Source organism: Erithacus rubecula, assembly GCF_903797595.1.
Source record: "Erithacus rubecula genome assembly, contig: SUPER_W_unloc_7, whole genome shotgun sequence".
Lineage (NCBI taxonomy): Eukaryota > Metazoa > Chordata > Aves > Passeriformes > Muscicapidae > Erithacus > Erithacus rubecula.
The window spans coordinates 564,809-577,776 of record NW_027635497.1 but is presented as its reverse complement, the minus strand read 5'-3'; the positions used below and the strand labels follow the sequence as shown (position 1 = coordinate 577,776).

The window sequence follows — 12,968 nt, the reverse complement described above, 5'->3', positions numbered from 1 at the left end:
CACAGCAGCGCTCAGCGGTGGAGTCACTTCATTCAATGCCCGATAGTCCACAGTCAATCTTCATTCTCCATAGGATTTGCGCACAGGCCAGATGGGACTGTTGAAGGGTGAGTGGGTTTTGCTGACCACCCTTTGGCTCTTCAGCTCACAGATCATCTTGTGGATGGGGATCACAGCATCTCGATTCGTCTGATATTGCCGGCGGTGCACTGTCGAGGTGGCAATTGGTAACTGTTGCTCTTCCACCTTTAGGACTCCAACTGCAAATGGGTTTTCTCAGTCCAGTCAAGGTGTTCAATTTCTTAATGATGTCTGCCACTACAGAGGATTTTCCAAAAGCCCACCTGAGTCCCTTTGTGTCTTTGTAGTAGCCATTCCTGAGGAAGTGTATGCCTAGAATGCGCAGTGCCCCTGGGCCAGTTAGAATTGCATGTTTTTGCCACCCCTTCCCTGTCAGGCTCACCTCAGCCTCCAGCAGAGTCAATTCCTGCAATCCCCCTGTCATCCCAGCAATGGAAACTGCTTCTTCCCCCACATGTTCTGATGCTATTAGGGTGCATTGTGAACCAGTGTCAACTAATGCCTCATATTCCTGTGGCTCTGATGTGCCAGGTCATCGGATCCACACCATCCAAAAGACCCGGTTGTCACGTGCTTCTCCCTGGCTAGAGGCAGGGCCCTTCTAGCCCTGGTTGCTATTTCCTTCCTGGCCATACATAGTGGAGATTCCTTCAAGTGGGTCTGACAGATCATCCTCCCTTCTCTAATATCCTGCACCTTAGTTATGGGAGGTTGAGGCTACCTTCACTTTAGTAGAACTCCCTTGGTTAGTGCTTCTCTCCCTGAATTGATGCACCCGTGCTGCCAGGACAGAAGTGGTTTTCCCATCCCATTTTCCAGAAAGAACTACCTAACCCTAACCCTAACCCCCTCCCCCCCCTGCTCCACGCTGGAGATTCACCGCGGCCTCTTGTTGTTGCTCAGATATAAGTGGACACTTGTCCAAATATCAACATTGAATTTTGATTTTTCTGTAGTTAATTATTTCAAAAAAACCTAGCTTCTAAGCCTTTGCAATGTCCTCATTATGAATTAATAAGTTTTGAATTTCGTTAAAGAAGAAGCATTCAAATTTATGCCTTGGAGATTTATTACCAGTATTTAAGCTTTCCCTTCAAATCAAATTGCAATAGATTTCTATTTTTCATTTTTCAAATTATTAATTAAATGCTTCATGAACACAAATCAGGACCATTTCTAGAATCATCATTTGAATTGTAAGATTTAATTTAATTTAAATTTCCTTTATATATATTGGAAAAACAGTATTTTTCTATAAGCTTGATTTTTAAGATTCAAATTTGGTTTTTGTATTCAATTTCAAAACCACTGTATTAAGAGTATGAATTCTGTATTAGAATGATTTTGATTTCTGTTTTATTAACTTAAATTCTTTCAACATTCCAAGCAAATTTTAGAAAGCCTCCAGACACCCTTGAATCAAATATATGAAGATAATAAGTTAAGTTATGAATTTAATGTTCCTTTGTTTTCATTTTTATTAATTCGCTCTTTCATTTTAGCAGGTCTCATATAACCTGATTCTGTGCTGTCTCATGATTTTAAGTATTTTTCAGAGTTCTCAGAAAATTATCTGAGCTTCCTTGAAAATCTCTTCTGAATTGCTAGTCTTGTGATTTTCCCGAGTTGTTATTACAGAAGCACTCCAGCAGCGTGCCATGTTCAAATCATCTCATCCTGAAGAAAAACTTCAGAGAGAAAAAGCTGCTGAAGGAATTTGATTTCTTTCGCACCTTGAAATGTTTAATTGTAGCTTTTATTCTTAAGAGTCTTGCTTTTTTTTAATAAAAAGATGTCAGGGAATTCTCTTCCAATTAGAATTTAGACTCTGGCCAGGCCTTAATTCTACCTGGAAGGGAAATTGTGCAAACCCAGGTGTTTTCTGCATCAAAATAATATTCCAGTCATTTTGGCTTGGCAATTTGACCCTATCAATATAGCAGTTGAAGCTAATTTTTGGGGTGAATTTGATGCTCCTTTTCTGGAGATGAACATCTAATTCCTCATTGAATCAAGGCTTGTCAGCTGTTTGCAGACTCCGAGGTGATGACAGTTTTTTAAGGATTGATGATTATGTAGCTTTATAAATGTATGTCTACTATCTAAAGTATTGTTGATTGTTGTATTGTGTTTTACCTGCACAAGATTGTGAACTTTGATTTTGTTTTGTGTTGCTTTTTTTTTTAAAGGAGGGAAACAGCAGTGCTGTAGATTTTTTGTTAGATAATAGTTAAAGAAAAATATGAAGTTCAATTATATGTTATGCTTATGCTTTTGCTTTGCTCACTTTTAGTAGTACAGATCTATCAATTAGCCAACTTAAAGTGTTTAAGTAACTTCAGTTAGTGTATTAAGTTTCAATATCATATGTCTGTCCAACACAACCCCAGAAAAAACTTCTTTTCACTTGTTTAGTTATCCTTGTAGTTATATTGTTATTGCAAATCTATGTGTGCTTTGCCATGATGCCTATTTGTTCCTGGATGAAGCAGGTGAAGTTTTGTTTTGATGACCAGGTGAAAGGAGCAGGGCTGGCCAAGACCCTCCTAAAACAGTCAAAGTCAAGACTGGGTTGGCCTTTGTGTTTGCCACCAAGATTTTTAGCTCTGCTGCTGGATACAACCCAGTAGGCATTGAGTGGTGGCGGCACACGCCATGCCAGGCCTTGATGAAAAGAATGACCTCTGCTACCATGGGGCCATCCAGGAGGAGAAAATAGGCCAAGTAGCCTGCAAGTGATACGAGTCACAGAATGGTCCAGTTTGGATGGTTTGTTTAGTGGATTGGAATTTAGCATCATGGATGAAAAAGTTTTTTGGTGCTAATCATGGTGCCTTGTGTTCCCCACGCATTTGACAAATGATTAATAATTCTGTTAAGGGAATCTTTATGGTTCTAAGAGGAGGGGGAGATGTTGGGAGTCAGTGTGTTAGGGGTCTCTGAATTCTTCAGAGAGAGGTCAGAGTGCAGGGATTGAATAAGTCTTAGAGTGAGTTTTCATGTTTTTGCTAGTAAAAGGTCTGGATTCCACAGTAGTAGCTTGTGTTCTAGTGAAGGCTGCAAATATACTGATATCTTCAGTAGAGGCTCCAAGACCACAGTTGTAGACAGGACTTAGACATAATAGAACTCTAGTAAGAATATTGCTTACATTTCTTAGATAGAACAAGACAGATTCTATGCGTAGTCTTAAACGTAACCTGGTGTGCTAAGAATCTAGAACTCTTATAGGCTAAGGAGTAGTGGTCTGAGTTTGCATCTTAGCTTGTTGGGAAAATCCTATATAACAGTATATATTCAGAGAGTTGTTGCTTTTAGCTATTCAGCTTTTAGCCATTGTTGCTTTTAGCTATTGGCTTTTGCCAGGGTTTCTAGCCCTTCGCTTATTGCTTATTGCTGCTGCTTTTGCCATTGCTTGCCATTGCTTTTGCTATTGCCTTTTGAGACTGATGTGCTTTGTAATAAATAACCTTTTTAACTATTAGCTGCTTTGCTTATTTAAGATAACCTGACAAAGCAGGGGCCTAAGAGCTCAGAGCAGGAGTTTAAGAGCTCCGGAGTTAGGTGCCTGTAGAGCACCTTGGGGGTCAGAAAGAACCCCCACATCTAATACCACAGCTAGCCAAAGCTGGGCCTATTAGAGAGGTTGGTAATGCCTCTGTGATAACATAAAGAAGAAAATCAAAACAAAGTGGGCACAAGTTATTTTTTCTAGTCAGAAAAGAGAAGGAGGTGAGAACATGTGAGGGAAAACAACATGGAGACACCAAGATCAGTGAAGGAGGGGGAGGAGGTGCTCCAGGCACCAGAGCCAAGATTCCTCTACAGGCTGTGGTGAAGATCATGGTGAAGCAACTGTGCCCCTGCAGCCCATGGAGATCCATAGGGGATGCAGAGATCCACCTGCAGCCCGTGGGGGAGGTGCCCATGCCAGAGTAGGTGGATGCCTGGAGGAGGCTGTGATCCACTGGGAGATCCAGTGGAGAGACAGGGCCCTTGCTTCCAGGCTGGAGCAGCCTGTCCTTGGAGGACTGCACCCCATGGAAAGAGAGACCCACAGCACAGCAGTTTTGGGAGGACTGTGTGCCCATGGGGGTAATTCATATTGCAGCAGGTGCGGTAGGACTGCTGCTTGTGAGAGTGGACCCATGCTGGAGAAGTTCATGGAGAACTGTGACCCATGGGAGGGACCCCACGGTCTTACAGGGGAACTACTCCTCTCCCAGAGAAGTGGAAGAAAATCCTCGGGTGACAAACTAACAGAACCCCCACCCCATCTTGCTGCACTGTTGGTGGGAAGGAGGAAGGGGCTGGGGGAAAAAGGTGTTTTAAGGGCTTATTTTACTTCTCATTATCATCCTCTGATTTTGTTAGTAATAAATTCACTTTGCAACTTTGAGCCTGTTTTGCCCTTGGAGTGTTTTGCCCTGGTCCTTATCTCAATTAATGAACCCTTCATTACATGAATGAGCTGCTTATAGTCAAGTTAATCAGGAAACTGCCCCGCTTCACTGACTAAGAAACTTCATTAATCAATTTGCCAAAAGTAAAGACTGTGGCAAGGAATCAAGTTGTCTTAAGGTGACTTTATAATTCTTGTATCTTCAAATTGTTTGTTCTGTTAGTGTTGAATATTGAGTTCTGCAGCTTTAAAACTAGTTCCAAAAGTAAAAAAAAAAAAAAAAAAGTGCGAAGTTTGTTATCAAACACTGCACTTGCACTTGCTCCCCTGCATCCTTCACACAAACTGTGTTGTCTGCAGTAAACAGCAAAAGAAACCTCTACTTTTAGTTAATTTTTCTGCCTAGCTAAAACAAAAAAGTTACTTAAACTATTTTTTTTCCCTTTTTCTTAAAATTATTCAAACCTATCCTATACTAAAAACCCAGAAAAGCACCAGGAGCTCACACCTGTAGCCCACTAGGCCTGGCCTAAGCCACAACATTTCCCAATGCCAAAAAAACTAAAAGCAAACTAAATAAACCAAACTATAACCCATAAAAAACTATTCTAAATTTGTCATCTCTTTGAAATGACAAAAAGTTTTGCTGTTTAGTATTGTTCATTTTTGTACTAAAAAGTGCTTTGCCTGTTAAATAAACAGGTTTTTTTCCACTTCTTTTTAAAAAAAAAATATTTTCCCTGAACCAGTTGGGGGAAAAACTACTTAAATCTGTTTCCTAAAAAAACCCCATTCAAAAGTTTCCTCCCAAATTTACCCTAAACCAAAACACAAGTATCTATAAACCAGAGTCTGAACTGGAAAATCCATCCTTAATTTATATACAATACTGTGATGAGAACAGTTTGCCAAAGTCTTTCATCAAGTATACTTCCATTTTATGACCTGCCTTTTGGAGACAACAGTTTGGGGGAGGAGAGAAACAGGAACCCAACAGTTACCAATTAATTAAATATAAGTGCCTTTCCCATGCACCTTTAACAGAAAGTATTGACTTTATATAACAAAATTAAACCTCAGGCCTACTAAATGTCATTTCAAGGCAGCACATTAGACTCTTGTGTCCTCTGTTACTGCCCCTGCACACAGAACAGCAGATGAACAGGCAGCCCTATCTTTTAGTTGATCATACAAATCAACCAAACAAAGGGTGCCACCTCGAGCTACAGAACTTTTTTATTATGCAAGTAGGATGGACCTAGATTTACAAAACATAAAGAACTCGAATGAATGAGTGCCTATTCCTCACACAAGAAGTACTTGACATGCTCTGTGCCCCAGCTCTTAGCATAGTGCTCTCAGAAATCACAGGCACATTCTTGCCATTCCTATTAACATTTGAAAGAAACCCAAGATAAACACATTGCCCTGCTAAAAAGTGAGTCACTAAGAGAAAATCAACTGTGATGAAGTTCCACAATCGGCTTAAGCCAATCTTTGAGAATCCACTTGCCTCTTCCTCATCCACCCAAAATTTCACAACCCCTATGACAGCAACTAGTCCTCAGGTAGCTGCAAGATCAGCTGCATCATATCTTTGCCTCAGTAAAACTAATGCTACAAGAAAGCCCATCTGCACGCAAAGCAGCAAGCTGATCCAGCTGATTCCCCAGCCACCAACACATCGGTGCCAGCAGGAATGAGCAGGTGGGAACATCCTATTCTGCAAAAGTACAACTTCAGACAAAAATTTCACCCTCAGCCAAGCTAGAAAATAATATTATTGTTTTCCTTCAGATTTGCTTTTTGCTAACAATAGAAGCAAGACAATTGTTAGTGTCATTATACCAATACCTCCACTGGTCACACTGAGTAGCACTGTTTGATTTTTCCCAGTCTCGACTTTTATTTAGATTATAAACACCTCTTTTTTCTATGTTAACAGAATGTTTGGCTTCTGTTCTGCAGCAATACATATTTACTGATAACATGCCAAGCCCGAAAGAAACATGGACTCTTTAAGATATCAAACTAGTATGCCTGCTTTCTGGTGATCAGAGCATGCACTAAGCACAAAACCTACTCACAGGTTGTGCTGTACAGGCAACACAAATGGGTAATGGCCTCACATGTTCTACTTGAAAGAGTGCAGAGAAAAAATCCATGATATAAAGAAACATCTGAGAAGTGAGCAGTGGTAAAAGAAGTCAGTGAGTTTGATACCAAGAAGGTTAATTCAATTCTACTGTAACTGTGAGCTTTTAGTAGAAAGACACTGTGACAACTTTTAGCAGAGAAGACACTGTCTGTGGACCTTTAGCAGAGAAGCAAGGCATGCACAAATTGTTCTCCAAGAAAGGACTTTGGAAGATAAAGAGGAGACATCTGGCTTAGGAATGCAGATCATTGAGTGTGGCTTTTGCAAAAAAAAGTAAATCTCGAGACAAAGAAACAATCACACCTAAGGATATACTTTGAGGTTTTAGAGCTGCTTGATCTATACATTCTCTACAATGCTCAATTCATTTCTGTGGCACTAACCAACCTACAAAAACAGGTTTGGGATTTTGCACTAATTCAATTACAATTTCATAAATGACATTGAAACCTCAGCCAATGAAGTTGGGCTGCTAACTCCAGCAGAGAGAGCATTACCTAAGAAGTATGATCTCCTCCATTTATTAATCACATAGGACATTATTTTAATATTTTCCTATAAAGGGATGCTTTGGAAATGTGAAATGTGAAACATGACAGAATCCGAAGAGATTTCAAATTTTGCTAAAGCATGTAAAGGTAGATAAGCAAGGGAAGTTATTCAAACACTGAAAACTGATTTAGAGTGGGAAAAAAATTACAAACTGGAAAAGCAAAGGATAATCCTGAAGATCTGATTTTTTTTTTTTTCAGCTTGGAACATTTCTAGCTACTCTGAAGAACCATAGTTTTTAGTTTTGTAGCAACTTTTTGAAGTCACAGAATCACAGAATCATTAGAGTTGGAAGCAACCTCTGGAGATCATCCAGTCCAACCCCCTGCTAAGGCAGGTGACATAGGAACATGTCCAGGTGGGTCTTGGATGTCTCCAGAGAGGGAGATTCCATGCCCTCCCTGGGCAGCCTGTTCCAGTGCTCTGCTACCCTCAATGTAAACTTCTCCCTCATGTTGAGGTGAAACTTCTTGTGTTTTAGTTTACAGCCATTGCTCCTTATCCTGTCACTGGGCATCACTGAAAAGAGTCTGGCACCATCCTCTTGGCACCTGCCTTTGAGATATTTATATGCATTAATTGAGATCCCCTCTCAGTCTTCTCTATAGTAAACAGGCCCAGCTCCCATAGTCTCTTCTCATAAGAGACATGCTCCAGAGCCAAGTCAGCAGCACAGAACCATACATAAAACCAAATGGTAAAAGACTGAGTACAATAAAAATAGAGTCGTACTAGCAAGTTTTGCCAGGCGTGTTAGCTACCATTTAGCAAAGCTAGCATCATTCATTAACTTTCTATTTGCAGGACAGGAAGAAAGATCAAACCTGTTGCTTGCCATCCTGCAAATAGATGTAAATCGCTCTATGTGGATTAGACATATGCTGCATGAGGTATAGGCCTCATGGTTAGGTTTCGCACCATACGCATAGTGCCATGTTTTCAGATGAGAATGCGTGATCATTAAGCATTACCTTCATTCAAAATTAATTGTGCACAAATTAGAATCCACACCTAATTATTTCCTAATATATTCCTTGGCTATCTACATACTTCAGTTATGGTAAGCATAATTTAGGGGTAGAATAATTAACAGTGAGAAGCAAAAGATAGGTGGCACTTACTGTGTTGCATTTTGTCCCACACACCACTTGCCGGTGGTTCAGCCACTGGGAGGCAAATACTTTATTAAGGATTCCAAGGTGAAATTCTCTCTCCTTTAAGAGGCTAGGAAGCTGCTGGGCTGCATATCCATGCAACAAGCGGTGATAGCTGGACTCATTCTGCATCCTGACCTCTCTACCTTTCAGGTAGTACACCACAGACCTTTTTACCCAGGGGAGTCTTTTCCTTTTGTGAACGGAGTGATCCCACCCATACTGTGGAAAAGAAGCATTAAACTTAGATAAAGCATCTAGAACAAACTTAAGACACAAGCCTTCTAAATTCAAAGATATTCTCAGCAAAATACTGAAGCCTTCCAAACTACCCATATAATACCATACACGAAGATTAACTCAGAAATTGTGATAAAGCCTTCAGCAACATAAAATTAAACATAAATATTTGCTAAAGAAGCAACATTGCTATAATACTGAAAACAATCCACCCCGGGTCGGCACCGCTGGGACACCAAAAGCTTATAGAAACAAGAGGAAGCCAAGAAGCACTTTAAACGGAGAACCAGCCGCAGCCCCGACAGCCTCCTGGCGTGAGCTCGGCAGGTTTGGAGGTGACACCGCGGGGGCCATGTGATACTGACCGCGCCGTTCATCGGCCTCCTCCGGCCCGGCCTAGGGTCACCTCACAGTTAACGCTCAGCTCTCGGGCGGCGGGGACTCGGCTGTTACGGGCCGAACAGAGAGCTCCCGGGGCAGGGACGGGGAGAAGCTGCCTGCTGTATCGCACCGACAGCCACCGGGGCCGGGACTACTCCTCCCCACAATCTCCCCCCTAGGACACCTTCCCCAGGCACCGAAAGACCCCGCCGTTTTCCCCTACCTCAACCGGGCACCGGGACACAGCAACCCCCAGTCAGGGTCACCCCAGGCACCGGAATGTGGGCTTCTGCCCTCATACACCCGTTCCCGCCCGTCAGCCTACCTGCTCCCCCTGGAGCCCCCCGGCGGCAGCCGTCGCCGCTTTCCGCTTCCTGCTAACTGTTTTCCGGGCCATAGGAGAAGGAGGAGAAGGAGGAGAAAGAGGAGAAGGAGGAGAAGCCGAGAGCCCAATCTGGGCCCCACATGGAGCAAGAGGGAGAGGGGGCCACCGTAGTACGGGGCAAATAAGTGCGGGGAGCTAGGCCTGGTCACTCTCTTCGTCACAGACCCTACTGACTGCGCTTCACGACATTTTCTCCGAAATGTTTTTACGACAGTCCCACCCCGCCCGAGTTTCGTTTCCTAGCAACTATAGGAGGGAGGGAGGCGAGCTGGCCCACCCTCTGCGGCTGCCAGGCAGCGTGGCCCCGTCGGGGGCGGGGCGGCGCCCCCTGGCGGCGGCCCCAGAGGATCTGGGAGCGAAGCTTCCCGACTTCGCCACTTGTCCGTTCCCCGCTGCCCTGCACGGATCGGCGGCGCTCGCTGACGGTCTTCCCGGGCCCCGTCAATTTCAGCATAGGAGAGACCCTGTATAATAACAGTTTCCAGCTACTGTGTAGCAGATTAATTCTACCCCAGCTCAAACCAGAATAGTGATCTTTTACTGAGAGACAGCCTGTGAGCATATTCCTGTTGATTGCAACATGCATGCACAATCTATACTGAAGTTCTACATCTCTCCTGTGGGAAAATCTGACCATGGTGATAGAAAAGATGTGTATTAATGCCTTTATAAACAATTATATGGGTGAAAGTGTGGGTGTTAGCATTTTTTAAATGGGTCTTAATGCCTCTACTGACTTTGGGCAGCAGGTTAGATACAGGCCCAGACAGCTTGGCTCCTGAAACAGACAAGTGGGGTCTGCACAAGGCTGAACTTCTGAACTGTGGGGTAAAACAGTAGGTTCAAGAAGGAATATGTGGTAGGCGGTTCGGGAAGGCTGTACCTTCCTAGTACCTCAGCCACTGGGGAAAGGAAGAGGGCAACATGTGGCTAGGAGTTTAGGATAAAAGGAGGCTGCACCCTCCAAAACCTCGAGAGAGAAAACCCCTCAAGCGTGTGCCCCAGTAGACACTCTCCCTTTATTTGAATAAAGTTGAAGCACTTCTCTGTCTCCTTTATGGACACTGGCTTTTCATAGCATGACTTTCCATACAACAAGCATAAAACACCTCATCCTCCCCTTCCACCACTAGACCAGAGGAAATAATGCCTGGCACTGGCTTCACTTTGCAAAACTTCATCCCAGGTTTCCCTTAAAGAGACCCTTTTAACTAGCTCAGCTTTATCACCTGGCTTCTCTGAGTGAATACAAAAGCCCACTGCACAATAAAGTGCTTAGTCAAACTTTGAGGTACTCTTCTCCACCAATAAACTCTTTTATTATAGGGGAAATAAAGGGCATACAAATATTTGTATGATTATGCTGCCTTAAAGTTCATGTGGATTGTGATAATTGATTAAAGATTTGTGTTAATCATAAAAGTATTGGGGTTTGTACAAACCAGAATGCTTAAGTCTGAAATGAAGCATGACACTAAAGAAAGGAAAATATATGATTAAATTATTCTGTTTTAAATCCCCCTGTTAAGAATATTATGTTTTCTAAATAAGTTGTATCTGATGACAGCTTGCAAAACAAGGCTTTCACACAGCCCAACAGATTCTGCAAAATCACATTTCCTGTCTTTGTGTAATCAATTGCAGCCTATCCCTAAGACCAGACTTCCTGACTTCTGCCATTTCCTTATCTACCAAGACCAGATGGTTATCTATGGGACTTGACACATTGTCTAGAGACTCACATTGTCCAGCAATCCCATGGACCACCACTGCTTACCTAGCAGAATTATAACAGAAAAAAAAAAAAAAATAACAATTATTGATGACTCCAAGGAAACCATGCTATAAAAGGGAGCTGCAAACCAAAGTTCAGTGGAGGATGGAGTGGGCAGTGACCCCCCCCCCCCCCCCGTATCCCCAGTGCTGCGTTGCTCTGTCTATATAATATAAAGCAATCTAAATTTTGCTGAATATCGAGACTTTTGTTTCTCATTTCTAACAGGATGGATGTGCACTTTTCCTTATGTTCACATGGCTTACAAACTTTTTCCTATGCTTATAGAGGTAAAAATTAAGAGTAACTCAAACCAAATGATCACCAGTGAGTAACACTGTAGAGAAAAGAAAAAGAAAGACAGGAAAAAAAAATGTGATATACAGGCAGACTGAAAAGAAAGCCAGCTCCTGACCACTTGAAACCCTCGTGTCTAAAGTCACACAAAATCAGTAAACATGCTATTTTCCTGAAAAAGATGGTGTTGCTAGAGAGGCAGGCACAACACATAAAATGCACACTATACTTCAGAAGGCTAGTATCTGTTTATTACAAAAACTGGCTGTCCTCTATACACTCTATAAAGTTAACACTTTGTTCATTGGCCACAATAGATCAACATAACGTTCATTGGTGTAAAACCCATCTACACCTGTTTTTCCCAAGATTTTTCTAAAAATACTTTTCACAGCTGCAGGTTTCTTCTTGTTTATCTTCTTTTTCTCCTCTTCTTGGTCTCCAGGCTAACAGCCTTGGTCAGAGAATATTTCTCAAAACAAACTTCGTTTATTAACCCTCTTTAACCCACAGACCAGCTGTGGGTCCTACTATAAGATGTCATTTCTTTTGTGCCTTTTTTGGTGTCTTTTAACCTAACAAACCTCAAAGACAAAGGTGCTGCGAAAAGCCAAATTGGAAAAAAAAAAACAACCTAGAAAAGAACCTATCAGGCTTTCCAGCTTCCTCTGAGGATAAAATGCCCAAGGGATAATAGCCTTTAGCTGTTTTCAGTCGTGATTTACCATTAATAATGCTCCTCCCTACATCCTCCCTCACACGCATAACTACTACCTCAATTTTGGAGAAAACACCTTAATTTTGTATCAAGGCCCTCTCAAAAGACTGGAAACCTTCTGCCAAAGCTGTTCTTGGGGGGAAATGCTATGCTCCAGGGCATGCAGCAGGAGTGGCTCCTCAGCTGTGCCGGGCGGGCATGGAGCCCCTCGTGAGACGACCAAGGGCAGGCGTCGAGGCAGCCATCTCTGCTAAGGGAAGAGACTAAGACGTATGGGGCGAAATACCCCCTTTGGGCCCGGCTCGCCACTTTCATCCATCCCGGAGGAGTCTATCGCTGTGCCCAGCTAGGAGAGGGGCAGAAAGTGCTAGAGGATCCCCTGGGCAGGGCCTGAGTCGGGAACAGGCCCGCAGCCGGGACGGGCAGAGACAAACCCAGACACCTCCGCTCCGCTCTGAGCAGGAGGAAATGAAAGTATCCTCGCCCCACTCCTCTTCCGCTGAGGTGATGTCACTGTGAGCACCTCCTGATTGGCTCGGCGGGAGTAGGTGACCTCGCCGCGTGACGTCAGTGTATCGTTGGGGAAGCGAGGTGGAGGGTAGGTAGACAACATGGCGTCTCCTGGTTGAGGGGCTGGGAGTGGTAATACGGTGCGCGTTTCGTACCGGCGGGTGGTGGGCAGTGACCGCCGGAACAGCCGGAACCGCCAGGTGCCGCGCAGGTAACGAGCGGGCCCGGTAGGGAATGGGAATGCAGATGCTGGTCTGGGTGGGGGCGCAGCCAGCCGCTCCTTGGGCTCTCCGCCCCGCTGCCGGGTTAAACGTTG

At 43.4% G+C, this 12,968-nt stretch overlaps 2 protein-coding genes across 5 annotated transcripts in view; one reads left to right on the top strand and one right to left on the bottom strand.

Moving 5' to 3' along the window:
- Positions 1-9,519, bottom strand: part of LOC306816721 (DDB1- and CUL4-associated factor 12-like) — a 36,267-nt gene extending 26,748 nt beyond the window's left edge. The window contains exons 1-2 of the mRNA XM_079333156.1: positions 9,294-9,519; positions 8,315-8,569 (exon numbers count right to left, since the gene is read on the bottom strand). Coding sequence (XP_079189282.1) covers positions 8,315-8,569; positions 9,294-9,365 — 327 coding nt within the window. The 5' untranslated portion in view covers positions 9,366-9,519. The remainder of the gene's footprint in view (positions 1-8,314; positions 8,570-9,293) is intronic.
- A 3,138-nt stretch (positions 9,520-12,657) lies between these two features.
- LOC306816720 (ubiquitin-associated protein 1-like) overlaps positions 12,658-12,968 on the top strand; it is a 123,389-nt gene continuing 123,078 nt past the window's right edge. For 2 of the 4 annotated variants that reach the window (XR_013777764.1, XM_079333153.1), the window contains exon 1: positions 12,658-12,740. The gene's annotated coding sequence lies outside the window, so the exon portion shown is untranslated. Of the gene's footprint in view, positions 12,864-12,968 lie in introns of all 4 variants that reach the window. The other 2 variants (XM_079333155.1, XM_079333154.1) reach the window with 2 other exon arrangements.